This window comes from Lissotriton helveticus, chromosome 7 (assembly GCF_964261635.1).
Source record: "Lissotriton helveticus chromosome 7, aLisHel1.1, whole genome shotgun sequence".
NCBI classification, from domain to species: Eukaryota; Metazoa; Chordata; class Amphibia; order Caudata; family Salamandridae; genus Lissotriton; species Lissotriton helveticus.
In genome coordinates, this window is record NC_136068.1 from 609,595,712 (window position 1) to 609,623,111 (window position 27,400).

Genomic DNA, 27,400 nt, shown 5'->3' on the forward strand with positions numbered 1-27,400 from the left:
GAGCACTCAAAAGCGGCTGTTGTAACGGTCACAATAAAATAACATTTGAAATAAGAGACTGAAAGAAAACTTCTAGGTAGCTCCTCCATGGCTGAAAAAAAAGGCAACAAAAAGTACGTAGGGAGGGGGACAGGAAGAAAGCCAACAAGGACATGGGGGTTGGGGGGGGGGGGAGCAAAGTGAGACACAAATCCAAGTTCTGCTTGTAGTTTGAGTCAGTACTGTCCTGGGGGCACGCATGAGAGGGGGGGGGGGGGGAGCAGGAGGTGAGCCCGGGAGTGGTGCGCGCGCAGTCTGCTCTTTTTGGAAGCACATACTTGTGCTTGTGGCGCGCCCCTGCTGGCTCCCGCAAGGTGGATGCCGCCACAAGCACGAGTGTGTGTTTCCAAAAAGAGCAGAGCAAAAGCTAAAGGTCCTCCTATGCAGCGCATGCACGCTTCGTAGGCGAGACCTAAAAAACGAGGACCAAGGATTTCTCCACTACGGCCAATTAGGGTTCATATTGGAGCATTTAATTATTTCAGATGGCAACGGAAATGTGCTTCCATTTTTACATGCCTTAAAGCTGAACTGTTACGGGGGACATCCTCAGGAGTTCCCTTCTTCATGTTGACAAGAAATGAGGATTCTTAAGGACAGAAAGGTATAAGCAAATATTCTGTACCCCAGATCGACCGAAATGACAATTCTCAGCGATTTACTGGCTGCCAATCCCGGTTGATGAATTACTTAAAATTAAGAGTTCACTTGGGTTGCATGTGGGTGCAGAGTGGGGCACCACAGTCCTTGAAATTTAGATCCAGATGCAAATCATGTAGATTCCATTCACAATTGAATGTGACGTCACCATTGACAGATCACAATAAGAGCCAAAGGAGTGGACTCAATAGTAAGGTAAATCCCCAGGACACCTGCGGTAAAAGACTGATTGTTACAATAAGAGCCCAGTAACCTCTGTCTTCCCTAAGACTCCTGAAACGAATCCCACAATATTGTTGTCAGTACTAAATATGAGGGTTTATAGTTTTGTAGTTGGTAAACAATGTCCTGATTATTATGCCTTGGTCAATGGTGACATTTTCTGGGTCATTGATGAGGTGGAATCAGTAAAACCACTCTCACTATCAAAGTTTTACAAATTGATAATGATGCACAGCCTCATAAAAAGATGGGTGATAAAGAAGTAGGTAATGCGGAGGAATTCAATAACAGAGGGCTCAGTTACAAAAGTGTTGATGATCTTCTGGTTGGCTGGGTGGTGTTTGTCCTAGTTGAAAAGTTTGAATGTAAACTGGATTTCATAGGCTGACCAGAAGCCACATTAACGTTTTCAGCTAGAACGCTTCCCCTTTTGTAGTTTTTTCTGTAAGTGGAGAACAGGCAGACGGCACAATAAACTATGTATCTGCTTTTAGAACTCTCTCACTCGTGTCACATGCTCTGGGCACAAGAAATAAATGCACTTAACAGGAAATCGACAGGTAAAATTTCCAAGTTTGAGAGGCTTGAAAAAAGTCTTTGTGTTGCTACGGATATGAGCCGTAATGGTACTAAAATCAGGAACATGGGGAATGAAATGCACCCTTCCTCTGGAACTACGATTGAATTCGGGACAAGGGATTTTGCCTGAGTCCAGCAACTTGGTGAAGCCAAGAAGTAAAATGTCACAAACATATTTACCTGAAAATAGCTTTTCCTGTTTACGGACTGAAAAGACGGCAGAAGTCGCTCTAATGCAGAACTGTAGGGGATGACTACCCTTCCGTTTGATGTTCAATGAACACATTGAGCCATGGTGGCCTCTAAAAAGTTAATCGCAACCCCCATGGATTAGCTAGCTATCGGCCTTCTTCAACACTGAAGTGCAAATGCTTTACAATATTAAATGAGTGCATTCTGACTTCACTTTTAACATCTCTACCAGAGATTTCCATCCCGACAACAGGTAAAAGCAGTGAATACGTGAAATATCAATGCTTGAGAACTTTATCAATCAAACATGCACCCAATTCTGATCAGTGAGCACCACGAGGAGACTCGGATCAGAGTCAAGTTACATTAATTGCCATTCATTAATGAATGAGGATTTCCCAGCCTCATCTTTCTCTACTGTACCAGTGCGCAGTCTCAAGTTGGTGTTCTAAATACTAGGCTACTCCCAACCACTCCTCCCTCCAACAGTGAGATTGTGCAATACTTCTGGTTTTTGCTGGGTTCAGAGGGCACACATTCTGTTTAACCAAAATGAACAGAAAAGGCCACCACACAAAAGGTTATCGTTTGGTTTCACATACAAGAGGTAAGCTGTTCTGAGACGCACATGGCAGTGTCTTGGACATATCTAGGATTTGTAACGGCCTGGTTCACCTACCTCTCCATCAACCACCTCTCCATCCATCACCAAAGTTAGAAGGCTCCAATCCCAGACAACAGTATGGATAGTCGCAGGGTGCAACCTGAAATCAGAAATGTTTGTTTATCTCTTATCAATAATTAAAACATAATTATTTTAAGTGCCCTTTCTCATAGCAAATACAATGAGCAAAAACCAGCTCAATACTATTAATTGTTGCAAATTAATAAAAAAAAAAAATTATCCAAAATGTTTAGACATAATGAAAAAAACTCAAACTTAGTGCAGTACATGGGGCAGGCAAATAAAAAGTGTGTTGGTACGTGGAAAACAGTGTAGACGTGTGTATTGTGGGGAGGGTTTCCTCTGGTTTCACCTACAAGAGGAGGCATTCTTTTGGGCAAGCACAGTTTGAAATGTATGTGATCAATAAAAACATTAAAGGAAATAAATTCCTTTACGGTGACCTCTTTAATCTTATTCTGTAGGCTCCCACAAACTGTGGCCACCACAACACTTCTGCCCCAAATACGAGTTGAACTGTAATGGTGGTGTGATAAATGAGAATCTCCAGTACCGTGCCATTAGTTTATCCGCGTGGACAGGTTAAAAACCCGGCAGGTCGGTTTTACAGGGATGGAGACCCTACTGTATCCCCTTTTCCGTGGTGATCAGTGCTCACATTTACCACCTGCGCTGAACAGCTTGTAAATGTGTGCTGGGGTAGTTCTTGCAGGGTGGGGAGTAGTAGGATGGTGGGGGCTGGGTTGGGGTAGGCAGGGGACACTAGGTCAGACAGGAGGGAGCATTACTTGCTCCTGCTGTGCCATAGCTCAGAGTTAAGCGATACAAAAGGGGATGATGAACGGAGCGTTTGAGCAAATCAAACACTCACCCCCAGTCAACTGATCTGGGTTTAATCCATCACCATTCTTTAGCTCCCTCCACCACCCCAGTTCAGACATGGCCATATGCAAATCAGTCTGACCCCGAGCCTCATGGGAACAGTCCAGCCCGAACTGCCAAGCCATGTCTTCCCTGGACCGGAAACAAGCATCCTGGGACCGGTTTCGGGTTCATAACCCTCATCAGCCAGGCTATCTTGAATCCAGTGGCAAAGTGAGCAAGGGACTCACGTCTGAGCATACCCTGCCAACTTAGGGCGAACAAAGCGATACAAAAGGGGATGATGGACAGAGTGTTTGAGCAAATCAAACACTCACCCCCAGTCTACTGATCTAGGTTTAATCCATCACCATTTTTTAGCTCACTCCGCCACACCAGTTCAGACATGGCCATATGCAAATCCGTCTGACCCTGTGCCTCATAGGAACAGTCCAGCCCGAACTGCCAAGCCATGTCTTCCCTGGACCGGAAACGTGCATCCTGGGACCGGTTTCAGGTTCATAACCCTCATCAGCCAGGCTATCTTGAATCCAGTGGCAAAGTGAGCAAGGGACCCACGTCTGAGCATACCCTGCTAACTCAGGGCGAACAAAGCGATACAAAAGGGGATGATGGACGGAGCGTTTGAGCGCTTTGTTCGCCATAAGTTGGCAGGGTATGCTCAGACATGAGTCCCTTGCTCACTTTGCCACTGGATTCAAGCAAGCCTGGCTGAAGACCGCTGAAATGCCAGAATCCGGTCCTAGGAAGCTTGTTTCCAGTCCAGGGAAGGCATGGCTTGGCAGTTCGGGCTGGACTGTTCCCATGAGGCACAGGGTCAGACTGATTTGCATATGGCCATGTCTGAACTGGGGTGGCAGAGTGGGCTAAAGAACGGTGATGGATTAAACCCAGATCTGTTGACTGGGTGTGAGTGTTTGATTGGTTCAGATGCTCCGTCCATCACCACCCCCTTTTGTACCGCTTTGTACGCCATAAGTTGGCAGGGTATGCTCAGACGTGAGTCCCGTGCTCACTTTGCCACTTGATTCAAGCAAGCCTGGCTGAAGACGGCTGAAATGCCAGAAACCGGTCCTAGGAAGCTTGTTTCCGGTCCAGGGAAGGCATGGCTTGGCAGTTCGGGCTGGACTGTTCTCATGAGGCATAGGGTCAGACCGATTTGCATATGGCCATGTCTGAACTGGGGTGGCAGAGTGGGCTAAAGAACGGTGATGGATTAAACCCAGATCTGTTGACTGGGTGTGAGTGTTTGATTGGTTCAGATGCACCGTCCATCACCACCCCCTTTTGTACCGGATAGCTCAGAGTTGGGCAGAGGCCGGGAAACGAGTACGAGTTGCCATGGAGACATTTCCAAAGCTATTTTTTTGGGTGGAGACTCTGCTTGTTCTTGAAAAGCCCACTTTCATTCTCTACCACAAAGGAAAAACATATCATAAGATGGAGAAAGTCATCAACTAATTCAAGGTGAAGCTACAGATTCACGAACACAAGAGCATGATTAGGTGCCAAAAACAAGCCACAAGACTTACCAACCATTTCTTGTCTCTAAAACAAAGCAGAAGAATTGAAATGGATGGTTCTTGAACAACCTTTCGTTCCTCCACATGTCACAGATGTAACAAAATTTTTGTTCCAGAAATAGCAGAGATGGGTTTATAAACTCAAGAGTGACACTCTGGGCCTGAATGGTGATATTCCATGGATCCTGTTGTAGCTCCACGCGAGTGTTTCCGGATCTATTCCTCACATTACTGCTCAAGGCTAACAGATCAGTCATTGCAGCCTGTATGGGGTCCCTGTCCATCCATAACATACATTTTAACTCCGGGCAGGGCATCACTCCTTTGATACACAAGTAGGACGTCTGTAGTTCCTATACTAAAATGAGTACATAGTTATTATACTAAGGTATACAGGTTTTCTTTGAAAGATGCTATAGATTGCAGACCTGCTATTGTGAAAATAAATGTTCTCGACTCCTAGATATGAACTGAGACCTTTTAAACACACCATTATATGTCTCAACACCAGTTATTTACCTTATTTTCAGAATGGCTCCTCTTTTGGATGCTTTTGATTAGTTACGAGCAGGGGCAACTAGGTTATCCCAACAGTTATACTACATGTCATGCCCCATTGACTGTTTAGAACACAGAGACCTGCGAGGCTTCGCAGGCTTTGTCTATTCTCTGAAACTGCTCAGTAGAACATTTTATCCAGACTGGACTCCGTATCATCACAAGCTCCTTCGACATTATCAAATTTCATTACAAGAACGGAGGCTACATTATGCATTATTCCTTTAATGCAGTCCAAGCAACCGCTTACATCACAACATTAAAAGGTTCCAGAATAGAACAATAGCAACACATGAAAGGCATGAGCCATCAACAATCTGCCTATTTTAAATGCGGCTCCAAGCAGATAAGTTCATTTTCCTTTATTACCATTATTCATTTATATCTCTATTTTGAAGTTCCCTAGTGTGTGGCTTAACCCCACCCCCCATCCTACTGCCTCTATACCGAACTCCAATTTATGGAGATCTCCCTATACACCCTTCCCTAGTCCCATCCTTGCGTGACTGACCAGATTTCTAATGTTTGAATATATTTAAAGATTTTTAGATGTTTAATCGAACCTTAATATTTTGTTTTTTGTGTAAACTATTATTCTTCAATTTCACCCTTGTTCTACTTCCTCATGCCATAATGCGCTTACCTAATGTCTATTTAAATTCAGTTTTTCACCTCTTTTCACCAATGCAGGCTGCGCACTCCAAAGCGGCTCTGCATCGCTACCTTTTATTATTGCATATTATTGTTTTACAAACTTAATCATAAAAAACGGGGTTTTAGCAGGAAATCCTCATTTAACTAGCCTTTTCAACTTTCTACAACAAAATTAATTATAAGAAGAGGAATTATTCTCTTGACATTCCTTCATCTATAAACCATGTCACTATTATTTAGGGAAATCCCCCCTAATTATCTTTCATTAAAGGGCTTTACCACTTTTTACAAATTAACATTTCCTATATACCATGTCTGACTCGGACTCAGACAAGGCTTCTGCCCCTACTCCTAACAGACAACGAAGCCCTACAAAAAATCATTCATAAGGAATTGCGGTCCTGCATGTTTGAAACGTTAAGTCAGATGATGTCCTCTAAAAGGTCACTCCCTGATGAGGACAAAATCTGAATTAAGGGGTAAAAAACTTGTGAAAAGTAAAAACATTGATAAGAGCAATATAGGAGGTCCAAGCACCTCATCAATCCAGGGAGGTCTACGCACCTCAACTTCTAATGGAGGTCCTCGCACCTCAAACTCCCAAGGTGTCCTTAGCGGCGCAACTCATCTGGGTGTCCTTAGCGGCGCAACTCATCTGGGTGTCCTTAGCGGCTCAACTCATCTGGGTGTCCTTAGCGGCTCAACTCATCTGGGTGTCCTTAGCGGCGCAACTCATCTGGGTGTCCTTAGCGGCGCAACTCATCTGGGTGTCCTTAGCGGCGCAACTCATCTGGGTGTCCTTAGCGGCGCAACTCATCTGGGTGTCCTTAGCGGCACAAAATATTATAATGCTCTTTACAATGTGGGAGATAACAAATCTAATGATATAGAATCCTCAGATACACCTGATGAGTATGTCATTGATCTTGATGAAGATGATCAAGAATTTTACAATGCATAAGAGGAACTCCCCTCATCCTCTAAGGACATTGTCCTTGACCCCTTAGGGGAAGAATTGTTTCCCCATTAAATCTGAAACACCCAAGAGGTTGTGCAAATTTCATTAAAAAATGGATAAGAAACCTCTTAGAAAGAGACACTTGTAACAACCTTGGAGCTGAATGCTCTACACCTTCTACTGAGGATAAAAGCTGCTATACCCCCAATTTGGACCCTGAACTCATTTAATTCCTATTCAAACTTGGACATGATCCAAGAAAAGGGATTGAAAAATCCCTGAAAGGGTGCCAAGACCAACTTCTCGACGTACTGGGACCATTAGCCAGAATCTTAATTCCGCAGAAGACAGCCTCATCAATGGCACCCCTCTCAACACCAATCTCATCAGGGGATGGAGCCAGAGAGCATTCATTCTACTGGGTAATGCCAACGCTAGCATTTATGTGAAAGACAGTCATTTTGACTAAAATAAATCCAAAACTAATTGACATGGCGGATAAAGAACCCTCGCAAAACCCGAAAGGTTTACTCTTTGGAGAAGATCTCATTAAATCCTTCGGGAAATACGTCTCCACTTTCACTGCCATGGACCAGGCACAGCAAAACATGCGCAGAGTTTTCCATCCTAGCCTTTTATGGCAGGCCAGAAGACGGGTCCTCTCTTTCAGCCGCTTCAATCAAAGGCCATTTCAAAGATCCTGCGGTTTCGGAAGAGGGTATCAGCAGTACAACGTGCCTCAATTCTACCCCCAGAGAATTAGAGGCCAACGCATCAGAGAATTTAGATCCTGTGGAACCTTCATCTCAAACAACCCTGCAAGTGAGAACACTCTCCCCTCTCCTTTCCCCCTAAAAGTGGGTGGCAGACTCCAATACTTCCTTCACAATTCGAGATTGATCACTCAAGAACCTTGGTTCTTAAACACGGTCAATGGGTTTATGATAGATAGGACTCGCATACCTTTATAAACTTCTTTCCCAAGAGACATGCCTCTCTCTCCAGAGCAACAAAAAAAAAATAGAAGAGGAGATCTCCTCTATGCTTCAGAAAGGAGACATAATAGAGGCCCCATTAGAAACTTTAAGATTTATAAGCACACTCTTTCTTGTAAAAAATAAAGACAAAGGTTGGAGACCTGTCATAAACTTAAGAGAACTAAACAAATATTTGGTTTACAGACACTTCAAGATGGAGGGCATCCATCTCTTGAGGGATTTACCTCTAGAGGTAGACTGGCTAGTCAAACTAGACCTAAAAAATGCTTACTTCACCATTCCTATGGATGAATCCCACCAACCCTTTCTTCAATTTGACTAGGAAAAATCACCTTTACCAATTTCAGGCTCTCCCCTTCGGACTCTCCTCTGCCCCTTGGGGCTTCACAAAGGTCATGCGAGCTGTTGCCTCATCTCTAAGAATAAGGGGCATTCATTTAATCATTTACTTAGACGACATTCTTATAATGTCTCAAGATCATTCACAACTAGCCAAAGACCTGAAGACTGATGGATTTCCTAGAAAGTTTAGGATTCATCATTATCAAAGATAAATCAATTCTGTCCCCTTCCAGATCTCTGGAGTTCCTAGGATTCACGATTCACAGTAGACACATTGAAATGTCTCCTTTTACTATCTTCAAAAAAAGATTTCCAAAATCAGGAAGGAAATAAGACACGTCCTGAAACAGCAAGACATATCTCTGAGAGAGCTAGCCTGGCTTATGGGTCTCCTCTCCTCCTCCATCCAACCCATCTTTCCGGGTCCCCTCAACTATCGGGCCCTCCAAAGGGTAAAGGCGAGAGCCCTAAGAACTGGTCTCTGGTACGGATATCGGATCTGTCTGGATCAAGAAGCCAAATTGAACTAGCCTGGTGGCTCGAGAACCTAGACGCTTGGAACGGAAAAGCAATCTTTGGTTCAAAACCAGAGTTTGTTTTAGAATTAGATGCGAGCCTTCATGGCTGGGGAGCTTGCCTTTTCAATCTGAACACTGGTGGTATCTGGTCACAAGAGGAATCATCTCACCACATAAAATATTTAGAACTAACAGCTGGGCACACCAATTCTGCAGACCTCTCGAATCTAGCAAAGAAACTTTGGATGTTCTGTCTGGAACATAAGCTCGCCCTTCTGTCTGGAACATAAGATCGCTCTCAAAGCGGAATACTCGGCAGACTGAAACTCAAGATTCCTGTTAGAACACAGCAATTGGAAACTGAATGCTCCCGCATTCAGTACCCTAAACAAGATCTGGGGCCCTCTAGAGATCGACTTATTTGCGAACAGACTAACCTTTCAACTGGAGGACAACTTCAGCTGGATGCCCGACCCGGGTGCTCTAGCAGTCAATGCCTTACTACAATCTTGGAAAGGAGCCAAGGTGTACGCATTCCCTCCCTTTGCCATGATTCAGAGAGTTCTTTAGATAGTGAGACAGGATCAGTGCTTCCTTGTCCTAATAACTCCCTTTTGGCCATCCCAAGCATGGTTCACCACCACTCTTGAACTAGCTTGCAACCCCCCCCCTTCCTAATTCCTACCCTAGAGAATCTTCAGGCAGATGTAGACGGAGGAGTTCACCCCCTAATTCAGAACAGGAGTTTAACCCTTCTTGCCTGGTGAGTGGCAGGAGATCCAATGAAATCTCAGGACTTTCGGCGACGGCTGCAACTCTCCTCAGAGAGTCTTGGGCCCCAGGCACTCACTACAGATATAATAACATATGGAGAATCTGGGTACTTTGGTGCCTGGAAAGTAACCTGGATTCCTTGGAAGCACCTGTTGTTGCCATAGTTAACTTCCTTGTTAAACAATTTGATAAAGGCCTCAGCTATAGAACTATCAATTGCTATAGATAGGCTATTTCTGCTGGACATGTCCTTGTCAATGGTAAAACGGTAGGTAAAAATGTCATTGTTTGTAGTGTGATGAAAAGCATTCGTTTAAGAAGACCTCCTAAACCTAAATATGAAAGTCTTTGGGATGTCAAACTAATCCTTGATCTTTTCAATAACTGGCCTGTTCATACTCTCCTCAATAAAAAATAAAAATAAAAAACTTTTCCATTAAGCTGGCTACTCTACTATGCCTAATTTCATGCAGATTTCAAAGCCCTGGAGATTACTAATAGATCTTTTAACATGTTCGGAGTCAAATTTGAGATTTATAGAAGAACAAAGACTATGTCTGATTCAATCTTTTACCCTCGTTTTGATTTATGTCCAAAATTTTGCGTTGTGGACTGCATGAGAGAGTATGATCGCAGAATGTTTGCTTTTTGCCCTCAGGATGTTAACCAATTACTTATATCCTTTGTTAAACCCCACAAAGGTATACCCTCGACCTTTATTGCTAGATGGGTTAAGACTGTTAAGAGTTTAACAGGTATTGACTTAAAGAAATTTCAAGCTCGCTCCCTTAGAGGGGTGCTATGGCCAGTAAATCTCTTTGGTCTTGAGGTAAGTTGGACGACATTCTCAAAGCTGCTGACCTTTGCACGTCATTATTGCAAGCCTATTGAACATATGTCTGATGTTGTTTTACAAAGCTACCAACATGCATAATGTATCCTCCGTTCTTGTAATGAAATTGCGATTCTCATATTAATATGACTAGAGAATCTGGATTTCATTAAACACACGGAGGCTGACATTAACCCTCCCATCCCACCCCTTGGTGGTCCTACAATGATTTAATGCTGTTTTTGTTTCAGTTTATTACTGTACTTTTTATTAACAGTACTTGTTTCATCTCGTGTTCCTTTTAGCTTGATAAGCTTGACACTATTTTTTACATTCAAGAGATATTTACTGCTTTCTCTTTTCAGGTAACGCTCCTTAACTGTGTGTCGTCTGGCCTTTGGTTTTACCTTCGTTCTTCCTTCTCCTTCATCCTGCTCATCAGAAGATCATTTTGATGTTTCAAGTTTCATGAACTTATTGTCCTCCAGATTTAAAAGAGGCAGATTGTTGATGGCTCATGCCTTTCATGTGTTGCTATTGTTCTATTCTGGAACCTTTTATTATGGTGATGTAAGCGGCTGCTTGGACTGCATTAAAGGAATAATGCATAATGTCAGCCTCCGTGTCTTTAATGAAATCCAGATTCTCTAGTCATGTTAATATGAGAATCGCAACTTACATCTATAAACGTGTACCATCTTATTAAAATCACGGGAATGCATACAGTTGTGTATATATATCTAAGAACGGGTTCCTCATAATATGATATAATTGACTGAATTTTTGTGGATTGCTAGTCTACAGAACGACTATGGCTACTGTATCTCTAACTTTAGTTTTCCTTTTCAATTGAGCGGTGCCTCACATCCTGAGCTGTTGCCAGGTGAGGTGAGCTGTTCACTCGTAAACTCACGGGTAAGCATACTTCTAAAATTATTATCTAATTGTACACATTAAGGTACTATATGATGGGCATTGACCCAGACGTTGGGCTCACTCAGTACTAGTCTCTGTATTATCTGTCTCCACTCACCATGATTTTAAATCACATTGTTTTTCTTCCTTCACAGGTGACTCCAACACCATTGTGAACTTTCGCAATCAAGACTTTTGGTTTCCGTAGGTTGTATTTATTCCAACCGTACCATTGTCACTTGTATTTCACTGTTTTGCAGTAGCATCTTCCACCTAGGTCCTGAAGGCGGCCGCGATCGTAATTAGATCATCATGGCTGAAACATGTAGACCAGCTTTTTGGACAAGTGCAGCTAATATTTTTTATACTGCACATGCACCAAGAGTTAACTAATAAACAAATTTGTTTTTTGGTAATCAATTTTAAATCCCCTTTCACATCACCATTTTTTGCACTGCAACCATTACCCTAAATTACTTCCAATGCTTCGCATCAAATGGACCTTAGAAGATCCGACAAACTGATCAATAAAACATCCCTGAGCCCTTGGTTACACTAGGAATTGCAACCAAGAGGAGATCCCAGATGATTAAGCATGCCACCTCGGTGGGTGATGGAATTCCGCCCCCTTAGAAGGACTCCCCCCCCGCCCCCCCCCCCATGTTTGAGTAGGTGTCTTGAGCTTGTACTGTTTGTTCCTTTGAGCGGTTGTAAGCTCGGCAGACCCGCAGATCATTTTATTGATGTAATATTAAGAGGCTTATCATGGCAGCACACAGCAGTCTCGGAACTGGTGCGAGATTTTCCCACCATGCAGAAGGCAGTGCCTGACTAAGCGCTTGGAAGCAGGCTTAGTGGGTCTCCCTTCACATTCGAAGTCTATGCTAAATGACTTCTGCGTAGGAATCTACTGAATCTTTTCCAGGTTAACAACAAAAACTAGAAACACTGATTTCTTGGAGCAGTCCAGGGACAAACATCAAGCTCGGTCTTTCTCAATGTATTTTAGGAACTATAACACCAAAGCCACAAGTCTTAGAAACATTTTTGGGATGCAGCAGAAAATTAAGAATATGAAAATTAACTATGTGTGCTTGCCCTCCGCATAAATCTTCAATTTACTACACATCTCATCAACATTTCCTTTGAAAACTTTCCAGTCAATCTGAACGATAGACTTCACCATAAAATACGATATTCAAAGATAAACATGTTGTAGGTGCTAACAGTCGGATTAGATGTGATTTTGAAAAGATTTAAAGATGAAAAACGACCAAAAGTGAACAACTAGAGCAGTGCTTTAGGGCAGTGGTTCTTAACCTTTTGTCTTCTGTGGGGCCCTCTTAATCACTTGAATCCAAGGACCCCTCAAGGAGTCATTATTGCAAGCCGAGGACCACCAGCCTCAGACATTTCTATGATTTCAACCCCAAAACACTGCACACAAATATATAAAATAGTATACGCCAAACAAATGCTCAAATATTGAAATATTTGGTTTCATAATCCATTATAGAAAAAGTTTTAAACTTTTCACTTTTGTGTCTTTATTTGTATATACTGCATTCATTCCAATTTGTTAATTTTAGTATTATATAATTTTGTAAAACAGTTGCGGACCCCGAGTGAGCCTTGCGGACCCTCGCTGTCTTTGGACCAGAGGTTAAGAACAACCACTCTAGGGGATTCTGTCACACTGACATGAAGTAGATCTGACAGCTGGAGCCATGAGTTGCCAGGCAGGGGAAGGAGGCTTGGAAGTGGGAATGGACAGACTACACTTCTGGACTGTTTTCCAAGTTGAATTTATGCTTACAAAACTATGTTAAAACGGACTACGGTTTATACAGTTTTGGGGGGGGGAGAGGGCATGTTGTTGACAAGCAACATTTGTAACACGGTATTACAATTAGGTGACACAGGGGGTTCTGGTCCATCAAGTTCCTCTCAGTCTAATATTCTGTGCCCCCAGACCTTAGCTCCTAGCCCCCCAGAAAGCTCTGCAGAGGTTCTGAGAACTCCTAGCTTTTTGAGCTGGAATATTGCCGAGCTCAGCTCGAAGTTACCCCTACCCGAATGCAATTCTTTTATTAAGAATTAGGATATCTGCGCCTTCCAAGAGAGCTGGGCAATCGTACCCACGTTTTGTGAAGGTTATTTGAATTTTTCATTCCAGCTGTGAGGGAGGGGAAAGGGAGGGCCTCGGGAGGTCTGACAATGTGGGTTCGACAAGAGGTCAATGCGATTATCCACGATATCCCTACTAAGAATAATGACATCCAGGCGATTAAACTAACACTTAATAACAACTCAGATATTCTGCTAATTAATATCTATGCCAGAGGCACAAGGGGGAAGCATTCAAGAGTTTTAGCGGCTCTGGAGCAGCCCCTTGACACTTTTCCAGACATCACCAAGGTAATAGTTATGGGTGACTTTAACATCACATTTGAACCGCTTACCGTGGAGGATGCCATTTGGGCTGAGGCAGAAGATAGGAACTGGCTAGTTCCATCGCTTGAGTTACTGCTCATTAGGAAGTGGACTGATGTGATCATTCAGATGAATAGTATCTGCATTGAACGAGGCCTAAGGGCCCTGAATGGCCGCACTAAATCAGATAGGCTAGTTTCACCAACCTTTAATAATGGGTACTCTGCTAGCAGAATTGATTATATATTGGTAAGTCTGAGACTGTGGCTATTGGTGGAGGATATGACGATCATTGATCGGGTCGAAAGTGACCACAACACGCTCTGTTGCTCCATGTTTATACTTTGTACTAGGATAACTGACCATCGAAGGGATAATAGCTATATTGGGGAGGTGGTCCAAGCCAACGACCTAAGGAGACTTAAGTGGGTCCAGGTTAAAGAATCACCAACTTTACTTGACAACATAGCATTAAGTTTGCATCATGCAATTAGAGAGCTTGAGGGCAGTACTTCACAGATTGGAGTCCATGATAGCTCAGGGAATGCGCATACTGCTTTCTTTACTCTCCTACGCACTTTATTTGAAAAGAAAGGGAAGAAACCTATAGTGCCTGCACAAGTTGAGGGGCAATGGTATAATGACGAATGCCGGATGTCACGCAAGGACTTAGGGAAAGCGATTAAGGGAGGTATACCACTTAAAGTACGTGAAACAAGAGCACTCTATAAGGAAACACAACTTAAGGCTAAGAAAACCTGGGAAGACCAAATATGGCAAGATCGGAGGGTGGCGTGTGCTTCTAAGGACCCTAAGCGGTTTTGGAACACCTACAATTGGCCCCCTAGGGGTCAGGCGCCCCCAGAATCATGTGTCAGTAACAGCCTGGGTTAATCATTTTAAACCCCAATACTCCGCTACCCCCCGGAGAAGGAAGTCGAAGTTATGAATGTGATGTACCAGAGGGAAACCTTTACCCTGAGGGAAGTCGAGACAGCTCTGAGCTCTATCCTACCTGGGAAAGCGCCGGGGCCTGATGGCATACCGGGCGACACCTTGTTACATGATAAACCTAGCTGATGCCGCTATATCTTTCTGCTTTCCAATGCAATTGCACAAGGGGCATCGATTCCCACTTCTTGGAAAAACGCAGAAATCATCCCTGTCTTCAAAAAAGGGGACAAAGACCACCGGGGGAACTATAGGCCAATTAGCCTGATTGACTGCTCCCAGAAACTAGTTGGAAGGAAGGTGCTTAATAGACTCCAGGAGTGGATCGAGGAGTTCGGAATCTTGTCACCTTTACAAGCTGGATTCAGAACAGCTACAAGCACCATCGACCAAGTTTTTCGATTCATCTTAATTTACTGGAAGCTAGTTACATTGGGCAAAGGCAGCCTTTATGCCGCCTTTGTAGATCTTAGGGCGGCATTTGATCTAGTCCTCCGTTGCAAATTATGGCTTGTCCTCAAAGAACTAGGCCTACCTCAGGATCTTTTATCCTTGATCAGTAGACTTCACGAAGATAACAAGGCCCAAATTAGATGGGGTGGGCAGGAGGAAGTCACTGAACCATTTCCAGTCGAACGTGGTGTTAGGCAGGGCTGTGTGATGGCCCCCATTCATGCTTTATATTAATGGAATTGCTAATTGTATGAGCAGAATTTCGACTGATGCCCCCATACTTGCTGGCGAAAAGGTACCCATCCTGATGTTTGCCGATGACACGCGGATCCTTTCCAAGACCCCGAGCGGACTAAAGAAAGCTCTTCAAATTTTCGAGGATTTCTGCTGTGAGAGGGGATTGGAGGTCAACGTGTCAAAAACTAAGATAATGACGTTTAATGCACGCAAGGCAAACACGAGAGGATTTGCAATGAAAGAGGGCCCTCTTGAAATAGTCAATGAGTTCACCTATCTGGGAGTTAACTTCCAAGGTAGTATGAAGTGGGGCCGGCAAATCGACATAGCCTCTCTCAAACTCAGACAGATATCTGTGGCGCTCTGTCAGGAGTACAATCGCACCCTTTCCAAGCCTATCAGTCCCTTCCTTGAAATCTATAATCTGAAGGTTGTTAGTTCAGCATTGTATGGTTCAGAGGTGTGGGGCTGTGAGAACCTTGTAGCTCTTGTAGCTCTTACCTCAGTAGAGAACAGGTTTCTAAGAAATATAACCGGACTTCCCCAGAGCTCTCCTATGTGTCCATTGTTAGATCTAGGTAAGAAACCCATTGCAGCTATAGCCAAATTGCGTCCACTCCTCTATTGGAGGAGATTGTGGACCACTCCCGAACTTGTTGGCTATGTCCAGGGTTTCCTAGATATCATTAAGTCAGACACATTACATCAAATTAAATGGCTCAGGGCAGTCCGACTTCTTTTAGGGGAGCTAGGACTGACTGTATTGTGGACCGATCCTGCAAACTCCATTTTTCCATCTAAATCTTTGTTAAAGGCTAAGTATTGGGAACTGTTTTCACTGAATAATGCAAGACAACGAGAGTCTTCTTCCCTTACTAGCCACTTTATGGACCATAAACTGGTCCCTAGGATGGAATTATATTGGGATGCAATCACGAAACCTATGGATCGCAAATTGTACCTCCAGTTCAGGGTGGGGTCCCTCCCTGTAAGATCTTTCCCCTTGAAATGGTCACCACATACCCCAGCTGGGTGCCCAGGATGCACTGCCAATAATGAGACAACGGCACATATTCTCTGGGTTTGTGATGTCCATGCTGCCCCACGGCGGGCTTGGTTGTTACCTATCTGTAAGCTTCTGGGTACCAGGGCAGCTGCGGAGGCAGATCGAATTTTGCGCACAGATACATCGCTACCGATTGCACTGGCTATGGTGAAATTCCTAGGCTGGTCTTGGATCTTGAGGGCGCGCCAAATTGCACTGTGTCCCTGATTTGATTTAACTATTTTTATATTGTACATATATAAAGTCGATAAATCCAATGTTTTAACTTGTGGTTTTATTGATTTAAAATCTTCTCTTTTTTATTGGGTTTTATATGAATTAATGCCAGACATCTGTTTTAACCTGTAATCCTGATGTATTGCTGGTTGTATATGCTTTTATGATTGTAAAAAATCGAATAAAGCTTTTTGAAATTGTAAATTGACTACTGAGGATTGCTGGCCAGACAAATAATGAATAATAATAAATAATGAATCATTCAAGGAAGTGAATCTATGAAACAATCTATCCAGGAGAACAAAAGTTACAAAATAAACTAAAAAAAGAAAAACACATGGTGTGCGAAGTGGTAGCACCACTCACTGCACGTTAGCTGATCACCTTTCATTTACTCACAGCTGTGTTCTGGTGATAAACTGGTATGTTGAGAAACTTTTGCCCAGGCTGAATTAAGGTGTGCTGAAATTAAAAAGTAGCTATATAATACTGCATAGAATATGCCACGTCTTGACGCAGAATTTAGTCATCACTTCCACATAATTTCGTCCTATGCTACTTCATACTTCCAGTGGGTCTGCCTACATAACACTGTGCCCTCACACTGGAAGAACTCTCGGTATCCCTTTGACCACAAAGATTCTACAATTAAATGGCATTCTCTCTATCACTCTAAACCAATAGCTTTGCCTTTCTCACACTTAGTGGAGAGGCCACATCAATACCTCTGCTGGTCCCATCCAAATTGTGTTCACCTCTATCCATTTTGCTCGGAGATTCCTGTATTCAAGAAGGGAAAGACCTCATTATCTTACTCTTCTAGGAGTTTATTTTCTGACTGAAGATGGCTAATTCGAGCTTAGACAACCGCGAGCTCCCGCTTTCCCACAAGAGGTAGACTGTGTTTGTTCACTGGAAAAGGCTGTTGTACACTGAAGATTAAGCCATCCGGAAACCACCAGAGAAGGTACAGCCAAGTAAAGTATGCTGACTGAGTAGTGGGGGGTCGTGTGGGTTTGGAGGCTAAGAGCAGCAAGCTTAATAGAGTATAAAGCCATGTACCTACTCTTGAATTTTCATGAGCACCGTGTACGCGTCAGTTAGCACAGCCACATCCTTGCTGCGTAAGAGGATCTTCCGGACCACATGTGACACAATGTCTTTCGGAGGGTAGTGCTGGGGGGACACGAATTCCAAGAGAAACTGCAGGGTTCCCTGAGAGAAGTCTTCCTCAATAGTGGTATTCACCATGTTCAGACGCCGGTCAGAGATGGGAACAGGATGCCGCTGACGGTTCTGCAGAAGAGGAGTGAGTGGGGTAAGTTTTTGCACAGTAATTATTATTTGTAAGGAGCGCGCAGACACAAACGCACAGGCAAACACAGAAGAACGTAGTGCTGAACATGCACATTGTGCACAAGACCAATAAAAAGCTCGAAAATGACAGCAGAGCAATCTGCCCCATTAATTCAGAATGTTGGGCTGAATTCACAATGTTGAGCAATTTAAATGTGAGTGATTACATACTTTGAAACAAAACTTGGAATCGTAAAAATAAACCAACTTTTGGAGTTGCTCGCTGACGTCAAGAACTTTTTCCAAGGTGGGTGCACACTGAAGGTTATAGTTCACTGGTGAACTGGGTGCTTGTATTCCAGTTAAAGCTGCTAGCTATGGTTTCACACAAAATAATTCAAACAAAATACCGCTAAACCTTGCACAGAGAGACAGGACTGTACAGATAGTAACCTGCTCCAGGCCTCATCCTGGACCGTCCTGTGTTGCCTTATGTGCTCCTTTGTTCCTCCAACAGAGGCATGCCAGCTTACTTTACTATCTGTTCTGGTTCCAAGTGAACACCTGCTGGTGTCACTTCTGAACACAACTACTGTACAATAGGCTCAAGAAGATGTTGATGAAGATGCTGCCTAAGTACTGCCAATGACTACACATTTCCCTGACTGCATTCAAATCAGAGACCCAATTTGTCCGGCATTGGCTCTTTCATACATTAACATGTTTGAATCATTCCCCATTGTTGAGTAAGGAGTACCACAATAACCTCAAAAAAGCAGCATGCGTCTAAAACAGGCAGAACATTTTTACACCAATACCACTTTGGTAGCCTAGTCGCCTCATTCCAAAAGACCCGAAGGTCAGTCAATGGGGTGATCACGCCCTGAATGTCACCCTTCCCAGAGACCATCTAATTTCAGATTTCTACAGCAGGTTGTGTAGAAAGGTAGTTGTGAGGATTGTGGTGTATTATATGATATGGATGTGCGATTTTACCGTGTAATACACTCACGAAACCGTCTTGGGTCTAAGCAGGCTCATTGGTAAAACCTCTTGATCAACCCTGGTAGCTGTGGGTTTGAGGAGGGGAAAGGGCTTAAATAAAAGGAACTAGTGTAAAGCATTTAGACGCACCAAAGGATGGAATAAAAAAGTCATACAGCAAGAACGAAACCCAGAACCAATTAACAAAAATAAGCACAAGTTACTTATCTTTGGTAACGATATATCTGTAAGAAACATTAGCAGTGGTAGATTCTTTACCTTAGAATTGCCCCCAGGCGTCAGACTGGATCCGGAACGTTTTTTTTCAGCAGTACCCCTGTGCGTCAGTAGGCGTCGTCGTGTGGCTCAGCGTGCGTCTTTGGCACCGACATCGCCGAGATGACGTCACTGTAGCTACTTAAACGCGCCCATGCGCGCTGACGTCAGTTCTGTACACGACTTTCCGCGCCAGGAACGCAGAGCCATGCAAGAAACTGACCACTAGTGCCTTGAAACTAGGGCCCTGAAAGGGATGACCTTAACCCTAGAAATCAGTTCGCAGAAAGGGGAGGATGGGTGGGGCGGTAAGGAATTTATCACTACTAATGTTTCTTACAAATATATTGTTACCGAAGGTAAGTAACTTGTGCATCTGAAAGAAACACGTAGTGATAGATTCCTTACCTTAGAATAGATACCCCAGCAATACCAACGCCGGTGGGTGGGTCTGAGAACCAAGATCACACCAGAAACTCTTGGAGAACAGATCGGCCAAAGAAGCCGTCTCTCCGGACTTGGCTATCCAGGCAGTGATGCTTGGTAAAAGTGTGCAGCGAGGTCCACGTAGCTGCATGACAGATGTCATGCAAGGGAACTCCCCGTCACAAAACAGTAATGGCTGCCGTCGCCCTGGTAGAATGGGCGCGCAGCTCCACCGGAGGCTCCTTTTTAGCCAAAGAATAACAAGCCTTAATGCACAGAACGACCCACCGAGAGATGGTCCGTTAGTGCACGGCCCGACCTTTCTTGGCGCCATGTAGCCAACAAAGAGCTGGTCATCCACCCAGAACTGTTGTGTGCGGTTCAGGTAGACTGTAAACGCACGTTTTGGGTCCAGGCGTGGAGCCTCTCTTCCTTTTTCCAGGGATGCGGAGGCGGAAAGAAGGTGACCAAAGTGATGGTCTGCCCGATGTGAAAGGCAGAGGCAACATTTGGCAGAAAAGAAGGACAAGTCCTGAGAACAACCATGTCCGGAAAGACAGAAAGAAAAGGAGGTTCAGAAGAAAGAGCCTGGAGCTCGCTCACTCACTCTTCTGGGAGAGGTGATGGTCACCAGGAATGCTGTATTCAAAGTAAGAAGACGAAGAGGACAGTTGTGAAGTGGCTCAAAGGGAGCACACATCCAATATGTCAGAACCAGGTTTAAGTCCCACTGAGGCATTATGAAGGGAACAGGAGGAAAAAGATGAGTAATTCCTTTTAAGAATCTAATAAAACAGGGGACTTGAAAAGGGAAGGCTGATCTGGAAGCCTTAGAAAGGCAGAAATGGCAGAGAGATAGCCCTTGATAGTGCCCAGAGCAGAGCCCTGCTGGGCCAAAGAAAGTAGGAATAGAAGGACCACTGAAAGAGGGGCAGAACGAGGATCCACAACCTTTGCGGTGCACCATTCCACAAACTTATTCCACCTGCAGGCTTATACCACTTTAGTGGAAGGACGCCTGGCTGCCAAGATTACATCACAGACTTCAGGAGGCAGGTGAAAATACGTCAACTGGCACCGCTCAATCTCCACGCAAGGAGGTGGAGGCTGGACAGGTTCGGGTGGAGGACCGTCCCCTGTTGCTGCGACAGAAGATCCTCCCGAAGAGGCAGTCGGATCGGGGAGCAATCGCCATGCAGAGTAGCTCGGGATACCATACTCTTCGAGCCCAGTCCAGAGCCACAAGAATGATTTGGGCCCGGTCGCGCTTGATCTTCTTCAGCACTCTGGGTAGAAGTGGTATAGGCTGAATGGCGTATAGTAGACCGCAACTCTACTCGCTATGAAAAGCGTCGCTGAGCGAGTGCCGTCTTGGAAATTACTATGCGCAGAAGTGATGACATTTAGCGTTCTCTTCGGTGGCAAATAGATCTAACCAAGGATCTCCCCACTGTTCAAAGAGACCTTGCGCCACGTCAGAGATTAGACGCCATTCGTGATCCATCATGCACTGAGTTCGTCCGCCTTGGCGTTTAGAGAACCTGCCAGGTATGGAACCCCCAAGGAAATGCCCTGATGTTCCAGCCATGTCCAGAGGCGCAAAGCCTCCTGCCAAGGGGTCCACGACCCCACCCCGCCCTGTTTGTTGCAGTACCACATGGCGGTGGTGTTGTCCATGAACACCTGCACTAGTCTTCCCCGGACAGAGGGAAAGAATGCCTTCAGTGCAGCTCCAGAAGGTTGATATGGAGCCCAGACTCCGCCGGAGACCAGAGTCCTCTGATCTCTGCCTCTCCCATGTGGCCGCCCCATCCCAGAAAGGACGCGTCCGTCACAACTGTGTGTTCTGGTTGGGGAAAGGAGAGGGATCTGCCTTTGACCCAATCGAGATTTGTGAGCAACCACTGCAATTGTCGTGCATTGCCCTTTGAGATCTGGACGGGATGGGACAGGTTACCCTGATGCTGAGCCCACTGGAACTTCAGATCCCACTGCAGAGCCCACATATGCCATCTGGCATGATCTACTAGCAGGATGCAGGAGGCCATCAGGCCCAGGAGCCAGAGGGTGACCCTGACCGAAACCTGGGATAGAGGCTGAAAGATCGGAATCATAGCCTGAATATCCCGGACTCGCTGTTCGAGAGGATAAACCTGAAACTGCACAGAGTCCAGAACCGCTCCGATGAAGAGGAGCTTCTGTGAGGGAATCAGGTGCGACTTCGGCACGTTGATGGAGAACTACAGCAAATGCAGGCGGTCGGCTGTAGTCTGGAGGTGGGAGACGACTGCCTGGGGTGAGCCTGCCTTCAACAACCAGTCGTAGAGATAGGGGAAGACTGGAACCCCTGATCTGTGCAGATGAGCTGCGACCACCGCCATCACTTTCGTGAACACCCGAGGGGCGCTGGTAAGGCCAAAGGGGACCACGGTAAACCAAAAGTGCTTGTGGCCTACCGTGAACCGCAGGTAACGCCAGTGGGCCGGCAGGACGGGATGTGGAAAAAAGCACCCTGCAAGTCCAACGCTACCATCCAGTCTCCAGGGTCGAGGGCAGACAAGACCTGAGCTAGCATCAACATCTTGAACTTCTCCTTCCGGAGGAAGCAGTTGACGTTAATGAGGTCCAAGATAGGACGCAGGTCCTGGTCCTTCCTGGGGACCAGAAAGTAGTGGGTATAGCAACCACAACCTACTTCTGGCCCAGGAACGCGCTCGATGGCCCCTTTGGCCAAGAGGGCTGTGACTTCCTGCTGAAGAAGTCCAAGATCGTCCCCTGACATGCGGTGGTACTCAGGTGGCATGGCTGGAGGGGTAGTCTCGAAGGGGAGGGAGTAGACCCTTCAGACTATTTGCAGCACCCACCTGTCTGAGGTGCTGTTGCGCCAGTGGGGAAGATGATGGTGTATTCTGCTGCCCACTGGTGTTTGATGGGTTTGAAAGTGCGGACTAGAAAGGGTTTGAGGTGGATGCCGCGAGGGTGGAAGTGGACTGACCCGCCCGCTGGCCCCCAGAACCGCCCGGTGGTTCCCAAGTCCGCGGCCACGCTGAGGTTGTTGCTACACAGGCCTGTGGCTCTGAAATGAACATGTTGGGGCACCCATTCCGCTGCCATGAAAGGAGCGAAAAGCAGAAGGCGGAGGTGGCCGAGTGGCCAACAGGCCTAAGGACTTGGCCGTAGCCCGTGAGTCCTTAAAATCCTCCAACGTACTATCCGCTTTATTGCCAAAAAGCTGAATGCCATCGAAGGGCATGTCCATCAAAGTGTTCTGGACATCCCCAGAGAAGCCAGTGTCCTCAGCCAGGCGTGGCGCTGAAGCACCACCGTCGTGGAAATCGCCCTGCCTAGCGATCGGCGGTATCAAGCCCACAACAAATGGTTTACTTAGCTGCATCTTTCGAGCTGCGATAGTTTGAGCAAGTACTGTCTGTGCCTCCTCCGGACAGCTGGGCAGGACCTGCGCAACCGTGTCCCACACAGAGTGGGAGTAACAGCCCAAGAGGCATTCGGTGTTCACCGACCGCAGCCCTAAGCTGGCAGATCAAAATAGCTTCTTGCCAGCTGCTCCAGCTTCTTGGATTACCAATCCGGAGGTGCGGAAGGGAATGCGCTCTGGGAAGCAGAGGCTTGAACTACCAAGCTATCAGGGGTGAGATGTTGGGAGAGAAATAGGGGGGGTCGCCCGGTGATGGCGTTGGGCCACATTCCTGTCCACAGGAGCCCCTGTGCTGGGCCTAGACCAAGTGCCCAAAAGAACGTCAGACAGTGCATCATTAATAGGCAGCAAGGGCTTCAAAGAGGTTGCCGCCGGCTGAAGCACTTCAGTCAGGAGTTTGTCCTGACGGCCACTGTAGGGAGTTCGAGGTGGAGGGCCTTGGCTTCCCTACGCAACACCACTGCGTAACTTGCTCCTTCCTCCGTAGCCACAGAAGGAGGAGACAGCATGCCAAGGTCAGTCGAGGTGTCTAGACCACTGAGATCCCCCAAATCCTCTGCCTAGTCCAGGTCATAACCACACTGTTGTGTGAGAGTGTCCTCAGACCCCCTCCCAGTCCTCCCCTTCCTCCGAAGTCTGTGAAACAGGCTGAAAATAAGGAGGACTGACGTAGGGGTAGGAAGGCCTCATCGGCGTCGGAATCTGCGTCGAACGACGCGGTTCCGGCGCCGCATCCGGCGCAGGGCTGAAACTGGGGACGGCGTCGGAGGTGGGGTCGACACCGGTGGAGGTGTTATCAGGTCAACCGGTGTCACCCGGGATCGGGCCTGGATCCAGGGCGGTCCTGTGGCGCCAGGGCCGAAGCCGATAGTGGCGCCGGGGCAAGAGGGACCGGCGTCGGAAGGGCAGGACCCCTGGTCGGGGCCAGACGGCCCAAATAGTCGGGCCATGGCAGCAAGAAACTCTTGCACCTGAGCAGGCGTCGCCTACAGACCCGGAAAAGGTGACACAACTTTCTCTTTTCTCCCAGCTACTGAAGATCAGATCATCCAAGTAGTAAAGATAACAAAAAGGCAGGAGCGCCGTCAGACCCTTACCCGCCCAAAATCTTTCATTTGTGTCCAAAGCTGATCAGTGAGCAACTTAGAATAGTCTTCTTAGAAATAATACTGACAGGCATTTTTCCAGAGTCATGGAAAATAGCTTTGGTTCGACCTTTGTTAAAGAAAGCCAATATGGACCAGACAGAACCTAACAGCTATAGGCCAATATCGAGGATCCCCTCTTACGCCAAAGTGTTGGAAAAGCTGATTAATAGGCAGATCACATCCTTTATCGCAGAAGGAGAACTTTTAGATCATTCTCAGTATGGTTTTAGAGAGGGGCATGGAACCGAGACCGCCTTGGTGATGGCAGTAGAAGAATTAAGAAAAACACTGGGTGAAGGAAAGAAGGCCGCCTTGATTTTGTTAGATCTATCGGCGGCCTTTGACACGGTCAACCATGAAATCCTTATCGGTAGACTTGAGGATCAGGGATTTCAAGACAGTGTCACCAAATTATTGACATAATTTTTAACACAGGGAAATTTTTTGGTAGAAATGGATGGGATGGCTTCTAAACCATTCGAGCTGCCATGTGGGGTGCCTCAGGGTTCATCCCTGAGTCCCACTCTCTTTAACATTTATGTGGCCCCGCTGGTGGCAATCATTCTGTCATATCATATGCAGATGATACACAGGTGGTGATCTCAGTATCAAACAACATCGATGAGATGGCTGACCGCTTTAATATCTGCATGCTACAGATTAATACATGGATGCAGAAGAATTGCCTCAAACTGAACGGCGACAAGACGGAGGTCCTGCTACTAGGTTCGAATACTTCCTTCTGGTCCCCAAGGTGGTGGCCGGCTGATCTGGGCGACTGCACAGCACCAGTCTCAAAGGTTAGAAACCTGGGGGTAATATTTGACCAAAGATTGACATTTGAAGGTCAAATTAACAAGCTTACCTCCACCTTCTGGGCATCTTAAAAATTATCAGGAAGATCCGTCCGTTTATCCCTGCGGCTACGTTAAAAACGGTGGTCACCACATTGGCCATATCTCGATTGGACTACGAAAACGCTTTATACGTGGGACTTCAGGCACAGCTCCTACTTAGACTCCAACGGATGCAAAATGCAGCGGCAAGATTAATTCTGGATATCTCTAAACATGAAGCAGTAACTGATCGATTGAGGGATCTCCACTGGCTGCCAGTGGGGAAGAGAATTATATTCAAGGCTCAAGTGTCTTGCATTTAAGGCACTACAGGGGAAAGGGCCTCTTTATCTGAGAACACATCTCAGGAAATACTCTCCTTCTAGAAATCTAAGATCAGCACAGTCACATTTATTGGTAGTCCCGAGGTACAAGCAGGTACGCTGGGGGGGGGTGGGGGGAGGAGGAGTTTTATTGTTGGAACGGCTAAGGTATGGAACTCCCTTCCTTTAGAGATTAAAAATAGTAACTCCATGATGTTGTTCAGAAGTCTGCTGAAAACCTGGCTGTTTAAAAACTAATAAGTTCATATAAAATCAAATCAGTTGGAATTTTAGCTTCTAGGTTGTTCTAGTGCCAAGACGCCCTTGGGCATACGCTGCGCTTTACAAGATGTAAAATCAAATCAAATCATCAAGATGGGCAGGCCGGAGGAGACGTTGCAGGCTCCGCCGGAGCCGCGGGTGTGGCACCACCCGCACTCTCAGCCGCGACGGCAAGGGGAAGTCAAAGCGCGACGACGTTTCTTCGACTTCTTCTTGGAATGCTTCAATTTACCTGACCCAGAGTGTGAAGACTTCGATCCAGAGGAACGATGGTGACTGCTCCGCAACCGGTCCCTCGACCTCCCACGGGACCGGGACCTTGAGCGGCGCAGAGTCGACTGCCGGACTTCCAGCAACTTTCGGGACGCTCCCGCAAAGTCTTCGGCACCATGTCCCGGCAGTCGGGGCACGACTTGGAGTCGTGGTTGCGCCCCAGGCAGGAGAGACATACGAGGTGCGGGTCCGTCACCGACATCATGCGGTGACAGTCCTCGCAGTTCTTGAAGCCGGGCATCCCTACGACACCAGGAATCGATCGACTCAGAAGAAAATTATGTAAAAGGCCTTGAAAAAACTCAGTCAATAAGTGAATGGGGGTACGTGCTCTTCCCAGATCTGTGCTTGCAGGCACGGAAAAACATAATCTCGGCGAAATCAACGGCAACAACGCACGCAGAGCCGCACGACGATGCCTACCGATGCACAGGGGTTCTGCTGACGAAAAACTTTCCGGATCCAGTCTGAAGCCTGGGGGTAATTCTAAGGTAAGGAATCTATCACTAAGTGTTTCTTTCAGATTTATATTTTCATGAATTTTTGAAGATGAGCAAAATCTACCAGTTGGTTCCAGAGATATAGATTTTTAAGTAAAACACAAAACTCAGCTTTATAGTCCAAAGCAGCAACAAACATTGATAACTATAAAGTTTGTAAACTTTTGAAGAGTTTAAAAGAGTTGTGTTCGGCTACTTCAGCCCGGACTGGGTGATCAAATCAATTCCAACAGGTTGAATGTCAGTGGGGCCTATAAGGAGTAACTGGACAGTTACCTGGTCACCAAAGCAGTCTCGAGTCCAGTTCTACACTTTACATCACAACCGCCACTGACTTCATTGGAGTGGTCCAGATGTTGATGATGCATGAAACGGAAGAGGCTGAAAGATGCTCTGAGTGATGTGTGGTTGAAGGTGGCCTCCTGGGGTTATTGCTCGATCCACATGCAAGGTGAGGAGACTTTGCTCACAGGGTCGGAGCCCCTCTAAGTCCTCTTTGAGTAAGTAGGAGCCCAGCAACATCTGGGATACCGACTTCCGATCAGTGGGTCCAGTGGTATCCTTTGGTGATGGCTAGTGCTGGTCTTTGGTGACCAATCCACACTCTGGCGACTCTCACTGGTCTGGCAGACAGGTGCAACTTTTCAGTCCAGAGTGGAGGTCTTATTGGCTGCACACCGGTGGTCAGAGGTGGTCCCTTGCCAGTGGCTACTGACTGACCAGAAAGGTTTACTAACTTTTATGGACCTGGACCTGGAACAGGAGGTGAGCCGACTGACCCTTGGAGTCACTACTTCAGTCTGGGTCACAGGAATTACTTTTCTTGAGCCAAACACCACAGGCACAGTCCTTTCTTTACTAACCCAAGGAGCAGCAGGTGCAGTCCAGCAGTTGGCGCTGCCTCTTTTGCAAGGTGCAGGGATTCAGAAGAGT

The 27,400-nt window shown here is 46.0% G+C and overlaps 1 protein-coding gene across 1 annotated transcript in view; it reads right to left on the minus strand.

Moving 5' to 3' along the window:
- The window catches only part of SIMC1 (SUMO interacting motifs containing 1), a 373,014-nt gene that overhangs the window by 222,129 nt on the left and 123,485 nt on the right, over positions 1–27,400 (minus strand). Inside the window, exons 3-4 of the mRNA XM_078652825.1 lie at positions 17,754–17,983; positions 2,372–2,456 (exon numbers count right to left, since the gene is read on the minus strand). Coding sequence (XP_078508951.1) covers positions 2,372–2,456; positions 17,754–17,983 — 315 coding nt within the window. The remainder of the gene's footprint in view (positions 1–2,371; positions 2,457–17,753; positions 17,984–27,400) is intronic.